This window comes from Papio anubis, chromosome 10, assembly GCF_008728515.1.
Source record: "Papio anubis isolate 15944 chromosome 10, Panubis1.0, whole genome shotgun sequence".
NCBI lineage: Eukaryota > Metazoa > Chordata > Mammalia > Primates > Cercopithecidae > Papio > Papio anubis.
The window spans coordinates 101,670,864-101,692,275 of record NC_044985.1 but is presented as its reverse complement, the minus strand read 5'-3'; the positions used below and the strand labels follow the sequence as shown (position 1 = coordinate 101,692,275).

The following is a 21,412-nucleotide window of genomic DNA, read 5'->3' as shown; positions in this document are numbered from 1 at the left end:
CTCCCCGTCCTGTGTTGAGGGAGAGGCTGAAATCACAGGAGCTTGGGCTTGCGAGTTTTTCTGACATTCTAGTTTCTTCCTTGGAGCCAGGACAGAGAGGGGTTTTGGAGGGTGGGGAGGAGGGGATGCTGCAAGTTAGCTGAGGCTCCCCACCCTCACACCCACTTGCTTGCAGGTATGTGTGCATGTGGCTTCTTGTCCCAGACTGGTCACCACCTACAAGAACTGTCCTTGGGTAGGCAGTTGGCTTGAGATAGAAACTTCACCACCCCCACAGCTGCAATGAGAAGCTTTCCATAGGGACAAGAAGTGGCCGGGACTCAGAGTCAAACTCAAACCGGGCTCCTTACCCCCGGGTGCTGGTCCCCAATCCCACTTGGGGCCCTGTCATCCCACCAGAGAGGACCTGCCATGCCTCATCGTTGGCTGCCCCACCTCCACGCCCCACCTGGGCTGGGATTGAACCCTGGTGGAGGTCTGGATTCTTCACGGCTTCTCAGCATCCGGGGCCTTGTTCTGTGTAGTGCCAGAAAGCCCTCGTAACTTTTAAATATCCCGGCGGTATTCCTTTCGCTGGCCTCTACTCTCCACTTTATCCCGCTGTGGTGAAAGGTTAGCAGAACGAAATGTGAGTGCTGCCTGCATTTGATAGAAGGGGAAGCGAGACACTAGGAGGTTGATGATGGGGTAAAAAGCTGGAGGGATGGGGGAGGTGCTTCTAGAAGCAAGAGGTGGGCTTCCCCAGTGGGCATCCTGGACCCTTCCTCTGGAAGAAAAGTTGGGAGAGATGTAAAGATGTGAGCCCCTCCCTTCCTCACCCGGTGCCCAGTGGAGAGGATGGCCAGCCCAGGGACCTCCCCACCTCTCCGGGAAATGCATGGTGCTGGCAGCTACCCACCACTGCAGCAGCAAGGGCTCCATGCCCTCTTGTTTCCTGGGCCCTTAGAAATCAGGGAGGCTGCTGCCAAGAAGCAGCTCTGGCAGGCGGTGGGAGCTGCCAGAGGTGGGGAGAAGGCCAAGGAACAAAGGGCAGGAGTCAGCCTGCCTCCGGGAGGGCTGGAATGTGTGCTGTGGTCTGGCTTACCTGGAACCCAGGTGAACATGTCACCTGAGCTGCCCTCTCCCCTGAGAGGTCTCCCGCCCACTCCACAGCTCGAGAGAGCGAGGGGCGGGCAGTGGAAGGCTCCGTTCCAGGGCTGGAGAGCGTTCAGCGCAGGCTCTCCTTCCTCTTCCAGAGCAGTCTGGGGCCTTTCGGGAGATTTCTGCCTGGCCAGGCAGTCACAGTGTCGGGAGCCAGAGCTCCGGGTTCCTGGGCCAGTCTGGCCCTGGCTCTGAGCTCTGGAGTCACAGGTTGAAGGCAGTGGACTGATGGGAACCAAGAATTGGTGTTATCAGTTTGGTTCTGAAATGGCCTGAGGTCCTTGCCAGTCCTACCCAGCTTGTTCTCACCGGCAATCCCAAGCTGGCCACACTGGCCTTGCCAGAGGAAGCCTCTGGCCTTGGCCTTGGGTTGAAGAGCAGCCAAGCACCCTGGACTGCAATTGGGGGTCACACAGGATGTGTATGGGGTGCAGCTATCTGGGGCCTTCCCTGTGGGCTGGATTCTGATCTGGACCCTCTGCTGCCTGCTGTCTCCCTAGAAACATGAGTGTGAGCCGGACCATGGAGGACAGCTGTGAGCTGGACCTGGTGTACGTCACAGAGAGGATCATCGCTGTCTCCTTCCCCAGCACAGCCAATGAGGAGAACTTCCGGAGCAACCTCCGTGAGGTGGCCCAGATGCTCAAGTCCAAACATGGAGGCAACTACCTGGTGAGGATGGGGCCTCGTGCCCATTGTCCTGTGCCCTCTATGCTTCCATCTGCTAGCCACCTCTTCATGGCTGGTATCCCTGCCACCAGCCCCTGTGCCAGCCCACCCTCTTCTCTTTGTTTATCTGCCCTTCTCCTCAGGCAGCTCTCTTGCCTGAGTCTTCCATCACTCTCCCGCCCAGCTCTGCTCTAAGCAGTGTGCTGCAGCTGGAATGTGGCATCTGGAACTCTGTGTGTGCATGTGTGTGCTGGCCAGGAGAAGAGAGTAACAATAAGAGTTCAGGTTATCGAGCGCTTGCTACTAGCCAGGCCCTGTTCCAACTGCTTTCCACGCACTTAACCTTTGCAGCAGCCCTAGCAAGCAGGCACTTGCTGGAGCACAGAGAGGTGGGGTTATTTGCCTAAGGTTGCAGGGTCAGGAAGTGGCAGAGCTGGCACAGGGTCGGTGCCTCTGAGAAGTCTGAGGGCAGAGTCTTGGCAACATGTGTCTTAAGGGACCCTGGGTTGCTGGCACCTGGCTTGGCCTGGCCCAGAGGAGTCACCTTAGCACATGGGAGAGAGGTACTGGCAGTGGTCTCCACTAACGCAGAAAGGCCGATCCGTCCTTGGCCCCAGAGGAGGGCTCGGGTCCATTTTAGAGGGAGGTGCCTGTGGACTGGACCCACAGATCTGATCTGTACAACCTCAGGTGGCTGCCCCCAGGGTGTTTGAGGTGGGATGTAGGAGGCCACATTAGTTTCCCAGGGCTGCTGTAACAAATGAGGCGGCCCTTTCTATCCACGAGTTTCACCTCTGTGGATTCAATCCACCATGAGTTGAAAATACTCAGAAAAAACCCAACAGTAAATAACAATAAAAAACAATACAAATAAAAACAATACAGCAGAACAACTATTTGCAGAGCGTTTATATTGTATTAGGTATTACAAGTAACCTAGAGATGATTTAAAGGCTACGGAAGTATATGCATAAGTTATATGCAAATAGTACATTTTTTATATGCAAGTTGTATGCAAATAGTACATATTTTATGTAAGAGACCTGAGCATCCATGGATTTTGATATCCACTGTCCATGGCGGGGTGGAGGGGTCCTAGATCCAAATCACCCATAGACACCAAGTGATGACTCTACCTCAAATTTGGTGGCTCAAAATAACAGAAAGTTATTCTCTGACAGTTCTGAAGGCTGGAAATCTGAAATCAAGGTGTTGAGGGGGCCATACTCCCTCTGAATCCTATGGGCAGAATCCCTTCTTGCCTTTTCCTAGCTTTTGGTGGGATTCCTTGGTTTGTAGCGCATCACCCCAACCTCTGCCTCCATCTCCATGTGGCCTTCTTCAGTGTCTCTGTGTGCGTTCTCTTCCTATAAGGACATCAATTATTGGACTTAGGGTCCACCCTAGATCCAGGTTGATCTCATATTGAGATCCTTAACTACTTACATTGGCAAAGGCACTGTTTCCAAACAAGGTTGCATTCTGAAGTTCTGGGCGGACATGACATTTTGAGGATACTATTCAACCACTGTAGAGACCCCTCTGTTAGCTGCATTGGGGCATTGTTAAGAGCCTGGCTTTAAACATCAGAAAGCTCTGGGTTCAAATTCTGGCTCTCCTTTTACTAACTACAAGATCTTGGCTGTTTAGCCTCACTAAGCCCTAGCTTCTGCATCTGTAAAGTGGGTCTAAGATCTACCTCTTACGGTTGGTGAGAGAATTAAGCCAGCTGTTAGATGTAAAGTCCTTAACACAGGCTGGCAGGTGGCAGACATTCATTGAGTGATGGCTATTGTAACATAATAAAGTGTGTTCCTTTACAGAGTGCAAGAGTGGATGAAAATCCACCTATTTCTGATTTTAGGGGTCCAGGGTTCTAGGGGACTTGGTGCCCTGCCACCCCTCTCTCTATCCTGCCTATTCCAGACTGGGCTGTCCCCTTGTCTCCCCAGGAGATGACACAGTGGCCTTTGAGTTTCCCAGGCAGTGGGGTGGAGGTGGGAAGTTCTGCATGCCCCCCTCGGAGGTAGAGGCAGGAATTCCAGAGACTGGGGAATTCCGTGGGATTCCAGTGGTCAGGAATGGGACCCCAGTGGTCACGCATTGAAAGGCATGTGCTGGGAGAGGTATGTCAAGGGTCTGATTGGGACCACCCAGGATGGTTTGCCCCTCTGATGGAGGATGTCTGGTGACAGAGAAGTTGCAGCCTCATGGGATGAGGTTCTAAGGTCCATGTGTGAAGTGGAAACCAGAGATTGCCAACTACTTATCATCTCACACCACTGGATTCCCGTTCAGTGTGACGAGAAGCAAGTGGGACTGGAGACAAGTTCCATCCCTGTCTCGTCTTCCATTCAGGACATTCGCTCACGGAGCGGGGTGGCTCAGTGTCCTCATCTCTCTCTCTCTCCTTCTTCATCCTGAGGACCTACAGTTTAGTTCCTCTTGGTGACGGTGTGTCTGCTGGGACTCACCTGCATGTTCATGTATGGATAGAATTCCTATCAGGGGAGAGAGAGTGAGAGCAGGCACAGGAGGTCCAGGGAGCTCATGGCTGTTTTGTGGCCAGGCCCCTGGCTGTGGAAGGACATCGATGCCCTGCTGGGTGCTGTCGTGGGCTCTTCAGAGGAAGTTGGTGATGATGCCACCATCCTTTCTGGGACCAGCAGCCCATGGTTCTCTCTCCCCTCGCTGCGCTCCTCACTCTCACCTCCTCATGTTCTCTTCCTTTTTCTCCTTCTAGCTGTTCAACCTCTCTGAGCGGAGACCTGACATCACGAAGCTCCATGCCAAGGTGAGCCAGTGGCTGTTTTGGGGTGGGGGAGGAGAAGGAGAACAGATGGACTCCCTCTCTGCGGTTCCCACATAATAATCTTGGGGAAAATGCTGTGACAGTTTGAAAAGCCTATTCAAAGTCAGAGTGCCATCTTATATCTGGAAAATGGAAAATGATCTATTTATCCTTTCCATAATGTAAATTACAGAAAGCAAAGCTTGGGGCAGTGACTTTCCACCCAGGTCTGCCTGCTGGGGAGTACACAGAATCTCTTGGGTGAGACTGGAGTTGTGAGATGTTTAGTTTTTGGATTTAAAGTAGTTGCAAGTTGCTGCTTTTGACCTTCCAGCTGCCATTTTTTGTTTTTTGTTTTTTTGTTTTTTTTGAAATGGAGTCTCCTTCTGTCGCCCAGGCTGGAGAGCAGTGGCATGATCTCAGCTCACTGCAACCTCCGCCTCCCGGGTTCAAGCGATTCTCCTGTCTCAGCCTCCCGAGTAGCTGGGACTACAGGTGCCCACCACCACGCCTGGCTAATTTTTGTATTTTTAGTAGAGACGGGGTTTCGCCATGTTGGTCAGGCTGGTCTCAAACTCCTGGCCTCAAGTGATCTGCCCACCTTGGCCTCCCAAAGTACTGGGATTATAGGCGTGAGCCAGCGAGGCTGGCCCTGCTGCTGCTTTTTACTCTGTTTGCTCGGGGGGCTGTGTGCAGGCTTTGCCATGGGCATCTGCTCCTAACTCTTGAGAGTTTGGTACATGCTGCTCTGTGACCCTGGGGGGGTGACGGACTTCTCTGGGCCTCAGTGCGCCCCTCTGAAAGTGGCCTGGCTGGATTAGGTATGCTGTACGGGTCCTTGCAGAGTTCTCTTTTACTTTAAAGTTGGTGAGTCTAGAAAGGTTTTGAGAGGCCCGAAGCCTGCTCTTCAGGTCTGCCCTTTGTGTCCTTGAGGCTGCTCTTGACTGGCCTGGAAAGTGGATGGTTTGTGTGTCCAGGGCTTAGAAAAGAGTCATGAACATCAGACAGCCCTTTGCTTTTTCCTCTCTCAGCCTGAGCCAGACCTCAGAGCTGTCCGTGGGAGAAGAGCTTGAGGGCAGTGCTTGGGGCCCCTCAGCATGTTGGAGGTCAGTTCTATGGTAGGGACCTTGGGGTCATCAGCTCTAAGCCTTTCTTTTTTTTAAACACACATATGGGGAAATTGAGACTGGAAGAGGACATGAGGCCTAAGGCCCCACAGTGAGTCAGTGCCAGGGCCAAGACCTGGACCCAGGGTCCCCAGTACTGGGTCATGCACGGCCTTTACTCTTCACACCCCTGCCTCCTTGCTGACCAGTGGGCAGGGAGGAACCAAGTCCTGGCAGGAACCAGCAGCTGCGGGCCGCCGCCCAGGTACTAGCACGTGGCGTGGGCGGCTCCCGCTGGCTTGCTTGACTCTGCAGGGCTTCTGCCCTCTTCTCACTCATGGCTTGGGCCGTAGGTACTGGAATTTGGCTGGCCTGACCTCCACACCCCAGCCCTGGAGAAGATCTGCAGCATCTGTAAGGCCATGGACACATGGCTCAACGCAGACCCCCACAATGTCGTTGTTCTACACAACAAGGTCAGAGCTGTGGCAGGGGTGTGTGTGTGTGTGAGTGCCTGAATGTGTCCTTGGATGATCGTGTGTACCTGCCTATATCCTTGGATTTTGTGAGCATATAAGTCTGTGTGTATTTTTCTTTCTAGGGGATAATAGATTCTGTCTTGGGGGGCACCTCTAAGAAGTGCAGGTGACATCAGCTTATGTCCACGGCAGTGGATGATCAGATGTGTTTTTTCTGAGACTTAGTCCCCACCTGTTTCCCTCCCTTGAGGCCTCCTTCCTCCTTATGTTCTCCCTTAAATCCACACCCCTCTCTCCAGCCATAATTCCTTTCCACCAAGGCTTCTAGATAAGCTCTGGGGCAGCAGGGCTGGCCTTAGAAATAAATGCTTTTGTGTTTGGGGATTCTTTCAGGGAAACCGAGGCAGGATAGGAGTTGTCATCGCGGCTTACATGCACTACAGCAACATTTCTGCCAGGTAAGAGGGGCCTGGAGCCGCCCATCCTCCGGAACATTGACAGTGTGACCCCTTCCTCTCATCCACCCACAGCCTCTCTGTTCCCTGGAGTGACGGGATAAGCACAGAGGGAATGCAAAGCGATGAGGACGGGTTCAGGGGCCCCCAGCTCTGAGGCAGGAGCCTGTGGACAGAGGGTGGGAGGGAAGAGAGTCCAGTTCTCTTTTGGGGGCTCTGGTGGGGCAGGCTTGGGAGGCAGGCCTTGTCCTGAGCACCCCATACGGCCAGCTCTTCGGAGCCCCATTTCCTTGCCAAACCACCTTCTTTTTCCCTGGGCCAGCAGGAAGGGAGTCAGAAAGAAATGTCGGATCAGATCTGGGTCTGACAAAACAATATAGAATATAGAATATAGAATATAGAAGTTGTCTCATGCATTCCTCTGCCTCTGGACAACAGGGGGCCCTCTTCCTACCTAGGTGTTTGGAACAAGAATAAAGAACATCCAGTCACTGACTCCCTTTCCTATCCCACTCTTCAGGGAGGCAGAGGGATTCACCCATTCATTTTGTTATCCATTCAACAAGGAATATGGCTAGGTGCAGTGGCTCACACCTGTAATGCCAGCACTTGGGGAGGTCAAGGCAGGTGGATTACTTGAGGTCAGAAGTTCGAGACCAGCCTGGCCAACATGGTGAAACTCTGTCTCTACTAAAATACAAAAATTAGCTGGGTATGATGGGGCAGGTGCCTGTAATCCCAGCTACTCAGGAGGCTGAGGCAGGAGAATCCCTTGAATCTGGGAGGCGGAGGTTGCAGTGAGCCGAGATGGCACCACTGCACTCCAACCTGGGTGACAGAGGGAGACTCTGTCTAAAAAAGAAAAAAATAAATAAATATTGGACAGCCAATGTGCCAGGCTCTGTTCTAGGTGCTGAGAATGCAGCAGAGGGCAAAGCCAGGTCACTGCCTTCATGGGCATTAAACACGCAAACAAATACATTAGTAATAGCAGGTGCTAGTTATCATTAAAGAGTAAAGGGACTCGAGAAGGGCAGTGGAGAGGCGGGTACATGGTCAGAAGAGGCTTCTTGATGAGGCGACACTGAAGCAGAGACCTGAGTGACCAGGATGGGAAGGGCTGAGCCGTATCAGGCCTGCGGGATGAGCCCTGCACACTGAAAGAAGAGGAGGGACGGGAATGTGAGGGGCTGGGGTATTTGAAGCTGAGCAAGTGAGGGAAGAGGAAGAAGAGGGTAAGCTAGGAGGTGGCAGAGACATGGGGCCTCGTGGCCTCACTGAGGACTTTGGAGTTTGCTCTAAGAGTGATGGGAAGTCACTGGAGCTTCGTGATCTTTTCACTTCAAAGTGATTTCTCTGAGCGCCCTGTGAGGACAGGTAGAATCTTCTGTGGAGGGCCTGCCAGGAGGCTGTAGCGTTAGGACTTTGAGCAACCCAAGCCAGTCTCATCTTTGCTTAATGATGAGCAAAGATGAGGCTACACCCCTACTGTACTCCTGTACCCCTATTGTGTGTCAAGCTCTTTATGGATGTTCCCTCGCTTCATCTCCATAGTCACCTTTGAGGAAGGGGCAATTATCACCCTCATTTGATGGGTGAGGAGAGTGAAGTTCTCCTCTGAATGAAGTTCAGAGAGATTCATGAACTTGTACCAGGACATGGGGCTCATAAGTGTAGACCTGAGCTGGGCTCCCAGGCTGCTGAGCTTTAAAGCCTGGGCTGAGTGCTACCCCACACAGTTGGAGAGATGCTGAAGCACTCTTTCCCAGAAAGCTTCTCAGCACAGGATGGCAGGGGGAAGAGGCTTGTCTTCCCTCCAGGACAAGGGCTGGCCAGAGGGCTCTGCAGGTCTGAGGGAGCAGGGGTGGGGAAAACAAGGGGCTCTTGGATGCAGGAGTTGCCTCTTTTGACCACCTGTCTCTCCCTGCAGTGCGGACCAGGCTCTGGACCGGTTTGCAATGAAGCGGTTCTATGAGGATAAGATTGTGCCCATTGGCCAGCCATCCCAAAGAAGGTGGGTCTCTGGGGCTCTCAGCCCCATGCATGTATGTGTGCACTCACTGTATGTGGAGACAAGACTTGTGTACTCACAGGGATGGGATAGCTGTGCCTAGGTGAGGGTGTACCAGGCACATGTTTTCAGATGCCAGCCTGCAGTGGTATGAGCTCAGGCACACAGAAGAGCCCGGGAGACAGCCTGTGGTGCGTGCCCGCAGGTTGGCACAGCACTTGACTCTGAGGCCTGTGCTAGAGAGCAGTGCAACCTTCGTGGGCAAGCAGGAGTCTGGGGATAAAAAGGCGCTGGCATAGGAAGGCGTGTGCTGTTCTTGGCCCTGGAGGCAGGATTGCTTCAGTGCTTGGATGAGTCTACAGGAGACTGCGTCACTGCCCCCTGCTGTGGGAGGTCAGAGACTCATGATAAGGATCACCTTCTGTTGGGAGAGTTTAGACAGTTTTACTGAGAGCTTTCAACCGTATGGTCTCATTGGAGTCTCACAATAGCCCAGGCAGGAAACAGGGCAGGGATGGATTTATTAATTCAGCAAACTTTAAATCATCTACTATGGCTCCAAGCACTGAGATATCCAGGCGAATAGGAAAAAGTCCTTTCCCTTGGTAAACTGATACCCAATGAGAGAGATGGACATGAAACGAACAACCGTACAAACAAGACAATGTCAGACAGCAATGAGGCTAGGAAGGAAAGAGGGCACTGCAGACACGAGAACTGATAGGAGGGGAACGGGGCTCTTTTAAGGGGGATGGTCGGGGAATACCTCTTGGAGCAGGTGAATTTGAGCCTAAACTGGAATCGTGGTAAGCTGTCATGTGACGACCTAGGCATCCCATTTTGCAGATTAGAAGCTGAGCCAAGGGAGGGGACATGGCCAGGGTCTATAGCGAGTAGTGGCAGAACTGGAAAGTACATGAAAGCCTAGTAATGCCTGGGCCAGGGCAGTGCCCCCCGGTTGTGTGACCCACTGTCCTGAGGGATCCTGTTCCGTGGGTGACGTGTTGCTCAATGACATCTCATCCACAGGAAGGCATAGGCAGCATCAGGGGCAGGTGGTCGTCTTTGGGGGAGGCTGCAGCCAGGGTGGTGGGAAACCCAAGCCCAAGCTGGAGACCTGGATGGTGGGACACAGGCCCAGTTCCGTTTGCTGCTGGGAGTTGTGGGCCTGCCACCTGCTGTGATGTCAGCACCGTTCTGCACACTGGTGACATGGTGCGGAATCTGCCAGGCAAGGGCTTAGGGAGCTCAGCTTCTAGTGGATGATACACATATAAGGAAACAATTCAGATAGTCATGAGAGCTGCAAAGAAAAAGCAAACTATGATGGCTAGAGAGTGATGGGGCTGGCAAGAGGGCTGATTCACATGGAAGGGCCTTCCGAGAAGGTGACGTGTAACATGAGATCTGGGTGGGGAGAAGGAAGCCTCCAAGTGAATGTGCCCAGGGTAAAGGATCCAGACAGAGGAATAGCACTGACTAGAAGGGCCTGGAGGCCAAAGCATCCCATTTGCCTTTTTAGTCCCTGCGCACATTGACTGGGCCAACAAGGGCCTAGAGCTGTGAGTCCTGGAGCTCTTTAGCCTCACCATGCTGAGAGTCTCAATACATGCCCCATCACCCTGCCTTGCTTGGCTGGCTAGAACTTTGCTGTCCCAGCTGGGGGCTATTCCCACCAATGTAATTGGAAGCCCAAGAAGTGAGTGAGTCCTCAGGCAACCCAGCACCTTATAGTGGGCACAAAACAGTTGATAGCCAGCCTCAGAGTCAGCAACCAGAAATGGGATGTCTTTATGTGCAGAAAATTCTGGCTAGGCCCCCAGACACAGCAGCTGTGGATCAATGAGAGTCTTCTCAGGGAAGAAGAACGATTGGTCAAATACTGCCTTCTCAGTCTCTGGCTTGCCATGTGTGTCTGCTGACCGTAATCACAGTTTGACCTTTGACCTTGAAGGATAAGGATACTAAGAGAGAAGCATGCTGTTCCAATGGCACAGTGTGACTTGGAGAGAATGAGCAGAGAATCACATCTCTGAGTCTGAGCAGTGAAGGTCTGAAGACCAGGGATCAGTGTCACCTCTCAGGAATAGGATTATTTAGGGATCCCCTGGCGTATTAGTCCATTTTCACGCTGCTGATAAAGACATATCCAAAACTGGGCAAATTACAAAAGAAAGAGGTTTAATGAACTCACAGTTCTACGTGGCTGGGGAGGTCTCACAATCATGGCGGAAGGTGAAAGGCAAATCTCACATGGTGGCAGACAAGAGAAGAGAGCGAGCCAAGGGAAAGGGGTTTCCCCTTATAAAACCATCAGATCTTGTGAGAATTATTCACTACCCTGAGAACAGTATGGGGGAAACCACTCCCATGATTCAATTATCTCTCACTGGGTCCCTCCCACAACACGAGGGAACTATGGGAACTACAACAAGATGATATTTGGGTGAGGATGCTGCCAAACCGTATCACCTGGTGTTCAAAATGCGCTTGCACAGCGTGCCGTTGGGGCGTGTCTGCCTGGCTCCTATCTGACACTGCCTCTGTTTGTGGGTGGGTCACCTCTCTGAGCCCAGATGTGGAAGTGCAACTGTGGGTTTACTATGCATTTGTTGCCACCCTCCTGCCTTCTTGTCAATGTCACTTGCAGGGAGTGGAGCAGATGGAGGAGAGGAAGGCAGGGAAAGAGAGAGGGAGGGGCTTTGCCTGTAGCTCTCTCATTCATTGTCACCCGCCCCCGGACTCATTGTCCCCCGAACACAGACACATCCTGTTGGCGTGATCCAGAGATCTGATAGGAACTGCTATTCCAGGTTTCCGGCTTGAGTAATGGGGCAGGGGTCTGAATAGGAGCGGGTACTGCCCATCAGATTATCTTACTTGAGTAGTCCGAGGAGGCCCCACCCAAGCCCAGGGACAGAGGCGCACAGGCCTGGAGGTGGGCCAAGGAGCCAAGAGACAGGAGGGGATCTTATCATGGTTATGTGGGCTCTAGTTCCACCCTCCTCAGAGACCTACTATTGGCTCCTGCAGAGCCTTGGCATACATTCTGATTGGTCTAACTGACTCAGCTTGGCATTCCCTGGCCAATAAGAAAAGGGAAAATGCTGACTAATGGACGCAGAAGGACTGATCTCTAGTTTATTGGGCAGATGCGTTGGGGTCCAGACTTCTTTCCTGCTCTCCCCATCCACTCCCAGCTTTGTGTTTTCTTGCTGTGTGTCTCTGGAGTCCAGTGACCCCTCCTGGACCTTATTTATCCTCTCTGTCTAGAAGGAGAAGGTATGGGTTAGTCCTTCCATTCTTCCAACAGATCTTTGTTAAAGAATTGGGGGATGCTGGCCAGGCGCGGTGGCTCATGCCTGTAATCCCAGCACTTTGGGAGGCCGAGGCGGGCTGATCACCTGAGGTTGGGAGTTCGAGACCAGCCTGACCAACATGGAGAAACCCCGTATCTACTAAAAATACAAAATTAGCTGGGCATGTTGGCGCATGCCTGTAATCCCAGCTACTTGGGAGGCTGAGGCAGGAGAATTGCTTGAACCCGGGAGGCAGAGGTGGTGGTGAGCCGAGATTGCACCATTGCACTCTAGCCTGGGCAACAAGAGTGAAAGTCCATCTCAAAAACAACAACAAAAAAATATTGGGGGATGTTGACCCTAGAGTTAGTAATACTTATTAGAAGCTAGTTACCTCAAATATCAAGTAAACTCAAGGATACAGAGAGAGGGACTTCATGCACTTTAGTGTGATGTAGAGAAAGTGAAGAACTACATCTATTAAAGTCTTGCTCACTATTTGCTAGACTGTCCCTTGTGGCTACTGGATCTGTGGGCAGAACTGGGGCTGTGAGTATGAGCGCAAGCTTGATTTGAGCTTTGTGTAGGGGTGTGAGGGTGTCAGAGCTGTTTGGTGGTTGGGCCTGCCTTGTGCAGCTAAACGTTGCCTGTCAGGTATGTGGGGTGGAAATTTTGGTACAGCAGGAGATTCTTGGGCTGGGAGTGAAGCAGGAAAGAGATATTCATGTTGACCACCAGAGGGCGGTGGCGAACTCCAAGTGGGATGCTTGGCTTGACCCAGCTCTAGGTCTGGTACACCTGCTCACTCTTCCTACCTGGGGCTCCCGGTAGCAGGCAGGAATGTCTGGGAGGGAGGCCTGGTTGGGGAGGGGGACCATGTTGGTTGGGGAGAGGGTAGAGTAGGTAAGCGATCTAGGGCAATGTTCTTAGAAAAGACAGAACAGTGATTACTGCACCAGCACAGACCTCTCTCCCTGAAGCTGCTTCTTCCACCACTGCAGGTATGTGCATTACTTCAGTGGCCTGCTCTCCGGCTCCATCAAAATGAACAACAAGCCCTTGTTTCTGCACCACGTGATCATGCACGGCATTCCCAACTTTGAGTCTAAAGGAGGTACCTGCCTTGAGCCCTCCAGCCTCCCCCTTACCAACTCCTCCCTTTCATCTTCCATCTTCTCCTCTAAGAGGCAACCTTGGGTAGTAACAGACAACATAAGAGCTACAGGGTCATAAGACTTCCACTGGACTCTCAAGTGCATTGCTTCCTGAACTTTTCTAAGCCCCAATCTATTCATTTTCAAAATGGGTTTGATATTTGCAGCGCCTGCTGGCCAATGATGTTGGATGGGCAATGTTTTTATAAATTTAGTTTGCTTTACAAGTGAAAAGTTGGCATTTCTTCCCCTTTCTGCTTCCTCTTTTTCTCTTTCCTCTTTTCCTCCTTCCCCTTCCTACCTCGACTTCCCCGTTCCTTCTTTCCTTTCTCTCTTTCTCCCTTCACTGTCTCCTCTGCCCCTCCCACCTGCCAGTTTCTGTTGTCTTAGCTAACACCCACCCCACTTTTACAGGATGTCGGCCATTTCTCCGCATCTACCAGGCCATGCAACCTGTGTACACGTCTGGCATCTAGTAAGTATTACATGGGCATGAGAGGCCAGGGATGCCCAAGGCCCAGGGCTAAGGACCAGGTCAGAAGGGTGGGGAGAGGAGAGAGTGTTCTCAAGAGGACTGAAAGGACAGAGTCAGAGAGATTTCCCACTAACTCTGTGGCATAGGGGCAGCAGGGAGAAAACGCCCCTCCCTCATCTCCCCTCCAGCAGCCTTCTCGGTTTCTGTCCACCTCTCTCCCTTAGCAACATCCCAGGAGACAGCCAGACTAGCGTCTGCATCACCATCGAGCCAGGACTGCTCTTGAAGGGAGACATCTTGGTGAGTGCTGTTCCTCTGTCTCAAGCCCCATCCTTGTTTATTTTCTCTCTCTTCTTTTCTTACTCCCTTCCTGCCTCTCGGGACAAGACAGCTACTCCTCCTGGGCTGCCGGGCTTGGAACCATAGGCTCTCAGGGCTCTTGGAAGACCTTCCAGTCTCACACAGTCCGTGTCTCTCACCCTGGGCTTAGCTGTTGTTCTGGAGCATCTCCAGGGAAATACCACTCAGTGTGAGCTGTTACCTTCTGGCTTCTTATTGGTGACAAGGACTCTGTGAAATCTAGCTTTAGTCCTTCCTGCTACCATTTAAATCCATCTTACTTTTTGCACTCTGACTTGTATGCAGAAACTTCTTGGGAGGACATTTTTGTCCCCAGAGGCCAAGGCTGATCTCCAATTCTTTGCTGTTCTAGAAGTTTCCCCACAGAACTCTGAGATCCTGTTTGGTGTTGATGAGCTCTCCCTCATTGGGTTTGGGGTGAGCCTTGGGGGCTTAGTCAGTGGAGCTGATAAGGAGGCTCCCTGGGACCTGACCTCCGAGCCTCAGACCCCTGACTGGTTCTGCCCATCTTCCCACCCAGCTGAAGTGCTACCACAAGAAGTTCCGAAGCCCAGCCCGAGACGTCATCTTCCGTGTGCAGTTCCACACCTGTGCCATCCATGACCTGGGTGTTGTCTTTGGGAAGGAGGACCTTGATGATGCTTTCAAAGGTGCGCTCCTTGAGTGGAGCTGGGGGTGGGCACCCCTGTGGCAGGGAGAGGAGCTCAGTTTGAGAGGATATGGTGGGTATGGGGACCATCTTTTCTGGGCCATGTGGTCTGTCTAATCTCAGGATGATGATGGGAGAGAGTTGAGAGAGACTTGGGAGAGAGTTGAGATCGGGATGGTCTGGGAATTCCAGTTGTTAGTAGAAGTGGAGGTAAATTCCTCCCAGTCCTTGGGCTGTTTTATATCTTGCAGCCTTCTATTACTTTCCCTGTCTCTCCTTCATCTTGTCCTCCCAGTTTGTCACATGTGTCCTATTGATAATCATTTCTTTTCAACATTCATTGGGCATCTGCTTTGTGTTAGGATCTGTACCAAGTGCTGGGGATTCAAAGTGAAACCTGACATGGTCTCTGCCTTGGTGGAGTTCAAAAATCTTGTTGAGTTGGCAGGCAGACCAGCAGGGGATAGTTACCCTGTAGGGCAGAAGAGCAATAGTGGAGGGGTGTGGCCGCCGCAAGGGGGAACCATTTTCTGAGAGAAGAAGAGGTGGTTCGGAAAGGTTTGGTGTTTGCTTTTGCTTCTTTCTTTTATTCATTGGAAGTTTTATCTATATCACATTCATGCCTGGGACATATAAATGCACATTTATTTACCCATCTCTCTTTCCATCCACCAATTCATCTTTACACACATCCATCCATCTATCCATCCATCCATACATCCGTCCTTCCATCTGTCCGTCCGTCCATCCATCCATCCACCCACCCATCCATCTACCCACCCACCCATTCATCCATCCATTAATCCATCCCTTCATTCATCTATCCATCCATCCACATATTCATTCATCTGTCCACCTATCCATCTGCCCATCCATCCATCCATCCATCCACCAAGCATCACTTGTGTGTCTATATGTGTCGGGCATGTGCTAGACCCTATAGATATGAACAGAAAGAAGTCAGACACTACCCTCAGGGAGTTCACAGTTTCCTCAGTGAGAGACACACAAACATGATACTACGAAGTGATGCCTGCAGTGATGGAGACATGCACAGGCATGATAGGAGTCCCATGGAGCAGATGCCATCCTTGCTGTAACTTATTTTCCTACAAGCAGTGGGCAGTGATCTGTGTCCAGACTGGGCTCAGGCAGTGAAAGACTGGAACTGACGTTTGGAGGAGGGTCCAGATCTCCTTAGTGTAGCCTGGCTCATGTAGAAGGGTGTTTCTTTAATGAGCTCTCCTTGCACTGGAGCCAGAAGATGCCATCATAATTACAGTATAGAATGTAAATGATGGCAGTCTTAACAAGGAAAAATAAAGGAATAGCTGATAAAATAAATAAGGGGTTGGGCAGAAGTTGAGAGAAGGGAGGGTCACAGATTTCCTTCTCTTACATAGTGGGAGTCAGGAAATACCATCGAAAATGGACAGATCAATAAATAGAGGCATGGCCAGGCACAGTGGCTCATGCCTGTAATCCCAGCACTTTGGGAGGCCAAGGCGGGAGCATTGCTTGAGGCCAGGAGTTTAAGACTAGCCTGGTAAATATAGTGAGACCTCTGTCTTTACAAAAAAAAAAAAACACTAGCTGGGCATGGTGGCGTGTGCCTGTCATCACAGCTATTCCAGGGGCTGAGGCAGGAGTATTACTTGAGCCCAAGAGTGCAAGACTGCGGTGAGCTATGATTGCACCACTGCACTTTGGCCTGGGCAACAGAGTGAGACCTGGTCTCTAAAAAGAGAAAAAGAAATAGAGGCTTAACTATCTTATTTAAAGTTTCAAAGACAATCAATAGAATAAATAAAAACAATAATCAGATTTAAGAAGAGAGGAAGTGGGGGTAGTAGTGTAAGTGAACCAAATTATTCATATTCATAGTGCTCAATCCACAGAAGTTATTTAAAATTCATGTCTGGCTGGGTATGGTGGTTCACACCTGTAGACCCAGCACTGTGGGATGCTGAGGCCGGTGGATTGCTTGAGCCCAGGAGTTTGAGACCAGCCTCAGCAACACAGCAAAACTCTGTCTCTACAAAAAATACAAAAATGAGCTGGGTGTGGTGGCTTGCACCTGTAGTCCCAGTTACTCTGGAGGCAGAGATAGGAGGATCACTTTGGCTTGAGAGATTGAGGCTGCAGTGAGCTGTGATCGCACCACTGTACTCCATCTAGGGTGACAGAGCAAGATTCTGTCTCAAAAATATAAATATGCATTCCAACCTGGGTGACAGAATGAGACTCCATCTTAAAATAAAATAAAATAAAATAGGTATCTGGAAATAGTGGCATAAAAATAGTGGCTATTAGATAGAGTCTTAGAGGTAAATTGCTAGTAGAAAAGAAATAGAAATACAGTCAGTTACCTCATTACCTCAGGCAAGTAGGACAGGGGCTAGAGTGGCAGGAGATTTAATTCCATTGTATAATTTCATGTATATATGTATAAATATACGTTGATTATTATATTATTAACCATGTACATATATGGTATTTTAATTTTTTCTAGAAGAAAACTTTTTATGGAGTCCTTTTTGGGACTTTTTGCCTATTTTTGTTTTTCCTTCTCTTTTTCCAGATGATCGATTTCCAGAGTATGGCAAAGTGGAGTTTGTATTTTCTTATGGGCCAGAGAAAATTCAAGGTATAACCCAAGTTAGAATTCATTCTCTCACTCCTTCCTTTTATCCTGACCCTATCTCCACCACCCTTCCACCCCGGTCTCTTCCACAATGACCAAGTTATCTTTGAGAGGCAGGCCATCAGTAGAGGATCTGGGTTTCAGAGTGGACCCCTAGCTAAACATGAACCAGTGACTTAATCTCTGGATAATAAAAATAAAAAAGCAGACAGAGAGGCATTGGGTTGGATAAACTGTTCTGGTCGCATTAGGTCATCAGCCTGTTATATTCAGAGACTGAGGGCCACGGTAGATGGAGGGAGTGGCTGGCGGGCAGGGGACACTCAAAGGTGCTGGATAGACGATGCGTATTTATGAGAACTGAGGTGATTCAACCTGAAGGCCAGTTTAATAATAACCTTGAAGCCTCTAGACTGGTTATAAGTGGAGACCAGTTGTTCACCATCTTATTTGAGAATGGAATGAAAGGAGATGAAGTTAGGTTATGGGCAGAGGGACTCTGGATAGACTAAAGAAAGGACTGCCAAGCCAGGAAGGTAACTCGCCCTAACAGACTTGACTAGCAGCTATGCTGTCTTTGAGCTGGGTTTTTAAACATTTATTTATTTATTTATTTTTATTTTACCTTAAGTTCTGGGATACATGTGCTGAATGTGCAGGTTTGTTACCTAGGCATCTATGTGCCATGGTGGTTTGCTGCACCTGTCAACCGATCATCTACTTTTACGCTCTGCATGCATTAGGTATTTGTCCTAATGCTAAGCTGGGTTTTCTGTGGGTGGCTAGGAGATTCTGCCGTGCTCCCTAGGTTTCTGTCTGGAGTGGAGAGCATTTTAAGAGGGGGCAGGGTCATGCCCGGGATGACCTTTGGAGGCTTTATGTCCTTTCAATGTCAGGGCTGTGATTTCCCTGCTGTCCCTGACCCCATGCAGCTCATAACCAGCCTACCCCCCACCCCCAGGGTCTGACTCCAGGGGCAGACTTCCTGGTCTCTTGGCACTGCCTCAGAAGCCCCAGGGACACAGAAGACAAAGAGGCAGACACCCAGCCAGGGGTCCTCCCTGCTTTCTTCCAGGGGGTCTTCATTCTTCAGTGCCTGTCCTGGTTTACCCCTATGACCCAGCATGAGCCTTTTCAAGAATGTAAGAAACTGGACTCCCAGTTCTCAGTCCAGCTTAAACCACTGGTCCCGCCCGCCATGCTCAAGAAAACGAGAAGTCCCTCAGGGAGCATCTCTTGGGGAGCTTGTGGGCTTTCTCTGTTTTTCCAGCTGCTGATCCTTTTCCCTCTCTGCACTGCCTCCCTGACTGCCCCTGCCTTTCCCATCCCACTTAGGCATGGAGCACCTGGAGAATGGGCCGAGCGTGTCTGTGGACTATAACACCTCCGACCCCCTCATCCGCTGGGACTCCTACGACAACTTCAGTGGACATCGAGATGACGGCATGGAGGGTAGGTGGGACCCAGTGGCTCCCAGCCCCTATCCAAACTGCACAGCCTCTGCTCACATGACCTTGCTTCTCTTGGCCTGCTGTCAAGAGATCTGGGTTCGAGAGGAGGCAGAGGGGAAGTCTGAGGTGCCTCTGAGAGTTCACAGTCCACTGGGGGAAGATAAGGCACATATATGAATATATTAAATAAAAATGAGGACAGAGCCAAGGAAGGCAGCAAAATGGCCACAAGAGGGTTATTGTGGAAGTGTATTGCTGCAGCCAAGTAAGTTCCATGGACAGTGAGTTCTCTGGGATTGGCAGGGAGGGATTTTGAGAGCTGGAGTGATCTGGGAAGACTCCTTGGAGGACGCGGCCTTGAGTGGAGCTTGAGATACCCCCCGTTGTGCTGCAGAAACAGCATTTGTCACGTGTGTATTAAACCCACTGCTGGGTTTCTTCAGGCTCGCTGCCTGAGTTCTCTGGGGTCAGGGTACTAGGAACAGAGACACAGGATCTAGGGCCTGCAAGCTTTCATCAACAGCCAACAAAAACGTTTGAGAGCTGGGAACAAACTGATACACTCTGAAATTTGAAAAGAAGCAACAGCATTGGAATTAATACATGTTTAATTTAGCTACAAACCCAACATTATGTCAAATCGTCCACTGCAACTCAGGTCATCTCTTGAGAGTTCTATTTATGTATGTGGTTTATCTGCATATGTGTAAGGAGACATGGGGCGGGCTCTGAAAGTGAGCATGCCCGGAGCCCAGGAACTCTTGAGATGCCCTGTCTGGGGTTTGGCCACGAGCTTCTTTTCTTGAGGTGGTCGTAGGACCGCAGAATGTTGGAGCTGGGAGGACCTTTGGGATGGTCCAGCCCATTCCCGATCTGTGTTCAGGTGGGGTGACTGAGACCTCTCCCAGAGGCAGAACCTCCTGATTTGCCCCCATGACTCAGGATGGCCCTTTCAAGGATGCCAGCACCCAGCGTCCGGCTTCTCCTCCCAGCTGAAGCCAGTCCTGGGTAGGGCTGTGCCATCCTGGGGCCCCTGGGGCCCATGGCAGAGTTGAGTTAGAGACAGGCAGGCCTGGGGGCCTCCCCCTGCCCTCTTTCCTCTACACAGCGCTGTCTTCCGTCTCCCTCCCCAAGGTTTTGGATTTGATGACTCCTCTCTGAAAATCTTTGGGCCTTTTCTTGAATACAGATTTCTCCTCTGACCTTGGGGGCACAAGAATGTGCACAAAGTTTCAGAGAGAGGTGGGATGAGGGAGGGTGGTTGGGCTAGAATTTGGGGACTTGCTGACAGCACATTTTTTCTGTGCAACGTCGAAAAGTGGATGGCCTGTCCTCACACCTGCCTCAGTTCCCAACCCCTTCCTGGGGTGCTTTTCCTGCCCCAGGGGCCCAGCACCCTTGGATTGGCCAAGACACCCCACCAGGCCCCTCCGACCCCCCAGGCTGCTCCCGAAAAGCACTCCTCCATCCCCTGGCGCTGAGCGGCCAAGCAGAAAGCAGAGGCTGGAGCGAATTTGTTCTGAGGTCTCAGTGGCTGCCAGCCTAATTGGTCGTTGTGCTGGGGATGTTTGCATTTTTAACAAGAACACTTGGCAATTGGAAATAATTTTTACTGTCTCTCCATCTCTCCTTGGTGCACAGTCAATGCGATGATAAATGTAGAAACATTTAGTAAACTATAAAGTGCCAGGCAAATAAAAGGTAAAATAATTAAGGGCGAGGAGGAGATGTGGGAAAGACGGGGCTTAGGATATAGTTGGCTGTGGGGGAAGGAAGAAGAGCAGACGGTCAGAGTGGGAGGCAGCCCAGGGACAGCAGAGCTGAGAGCGGCTCCCCCTCTCGGCAGAGGGCCAGCTTCTCAGCCTCCAGACAGGGCCCCTCTGTCCTTGCAGGACGAGCTGACCTTTAGCTGGCCAAAAGATCCCGCTGGTTCCATCCCTCTGTCTGAGGGAATGGATTAGAAGGGAAAAAAGGAAGGGCTAGGGGGCAGAAGAGGCAGCCAGGACCTTCCCTCACCAGCCCTCTGTCCCCTCTACCTGCCTGTAGCAGCCTTCATGAGAGGCAGTTTAGCATGTGGTTAAGAATGCAGCCTCTGCAACCAAACTACCTGGCTTCAAATCCTTTGACAAGATACCGCCCCTTGGGGCCTCGGTTTGCCCTGCTGTGAAATGGGGATTCAGTCAACAAATCATTTTGAGCCCCTTGTGGGCAGCATGACCTGAGGAGGGGCTGCAGGCCGTGTGTCCTCGGGGGTCCCTGACACATTTGTGTCAACTATGGCCAGCGTGTCAGGTGCCTGCAAGACATGGCTAAGGGAAAAGGCCTGGATTTATCATGCAGCAGCCATGGCACCAAGAACTTGGTAGTTGCCGTTTCATTTGATGCTCCCAGCCATTCTGTGACTCTTACTATGTTTGAATGGGGAAACTGAAGCACAGAGGGGTTAAGTAACCTGCCCCACTTGCCAAACCAGTCAAGAGCAGATCTGGGTTTCAAGCCACCGCACTGCCCACCATGCTATCCTGGGTTGGCTGACGTCCCTAGGGGCCAGCTCTGGGCATCTGGTTTTGTGGCAGTACCTGGGTCCCACTGAGCCTAGTACCTCTCTGGCTGCTACCTCTCACCCACGGACAGAGAAGTTCACCCAATCCTGACTGTGAGAAAGAGGGAGGGTTAGGGGAGGGGGGTGCGCTGGAGCGTGGCACCCCGGAGGCCGTTGGGCTTGCCCT

General features: G+C 51.2%; 1 protein-coding gene across 17 annotated transcripts in view; it reads left to right on the top strand.

Annotated features, from left to right (window-relative positions):
- TNS1 (tensin 1) overlaps nucleotides 1–21,412 on the top strand; it is a 205,649-nt gene that overhangs the window by 104,340 nt on the left and 79,897 nt on the right. For all 17 annotated transcript variants that reach the window (XM_021923974.2, XM_031651501.1, XM_031651502.1 and 14 more), the window contains 11 exons: nucleotides 1,641–1,812; nucleotides 4,553–4,603; nucleotides 6,060–6,182; nucleotides 6,579–6,643; nucleotides 8,571–8,654; nucleotides 12,952–13,064; nucleotides 13,519–13,579; nucleotides 13,804–13,879; nucleotides 14,460–14,589; nucleotides 17,170–17,235; nucleotides 18,568–18,684. In XM_021923974.2, coding sequence (XP_021779666.2) covers nucleotides 1,641–1,812; nucleotides 4,553–4,603; nucleotides 6,060–6,182; nucleotides 6,579–6,643; nucleotides 8,571–8,654; nucleotides 12,952–13,064; nucleotides 13,519–13,579; nucleotides 13,804–13,879; nucleotides 14,460–14,589; nucleotides 17,170–17,235; nucleotides 18,568–18,684 — 1,058 coding nt within the window. The remainder of the gene's footprint in view (nucleotides 1–1,640; nucleotides 1,813–4,552; nucleotides 4,604–6,059; nucleotides 6,183–6,578; nucleotides 6,644–8,570; nucleotides 8,655–12,951; nucleotides 13,065–13,518; nucleotides 13,580–13,803; nucleotides 13,880–14,459; nucleotides 14,590–17,169; nucleotides 17,236–18,567; nucleotides 18,685–21,412) is intronic.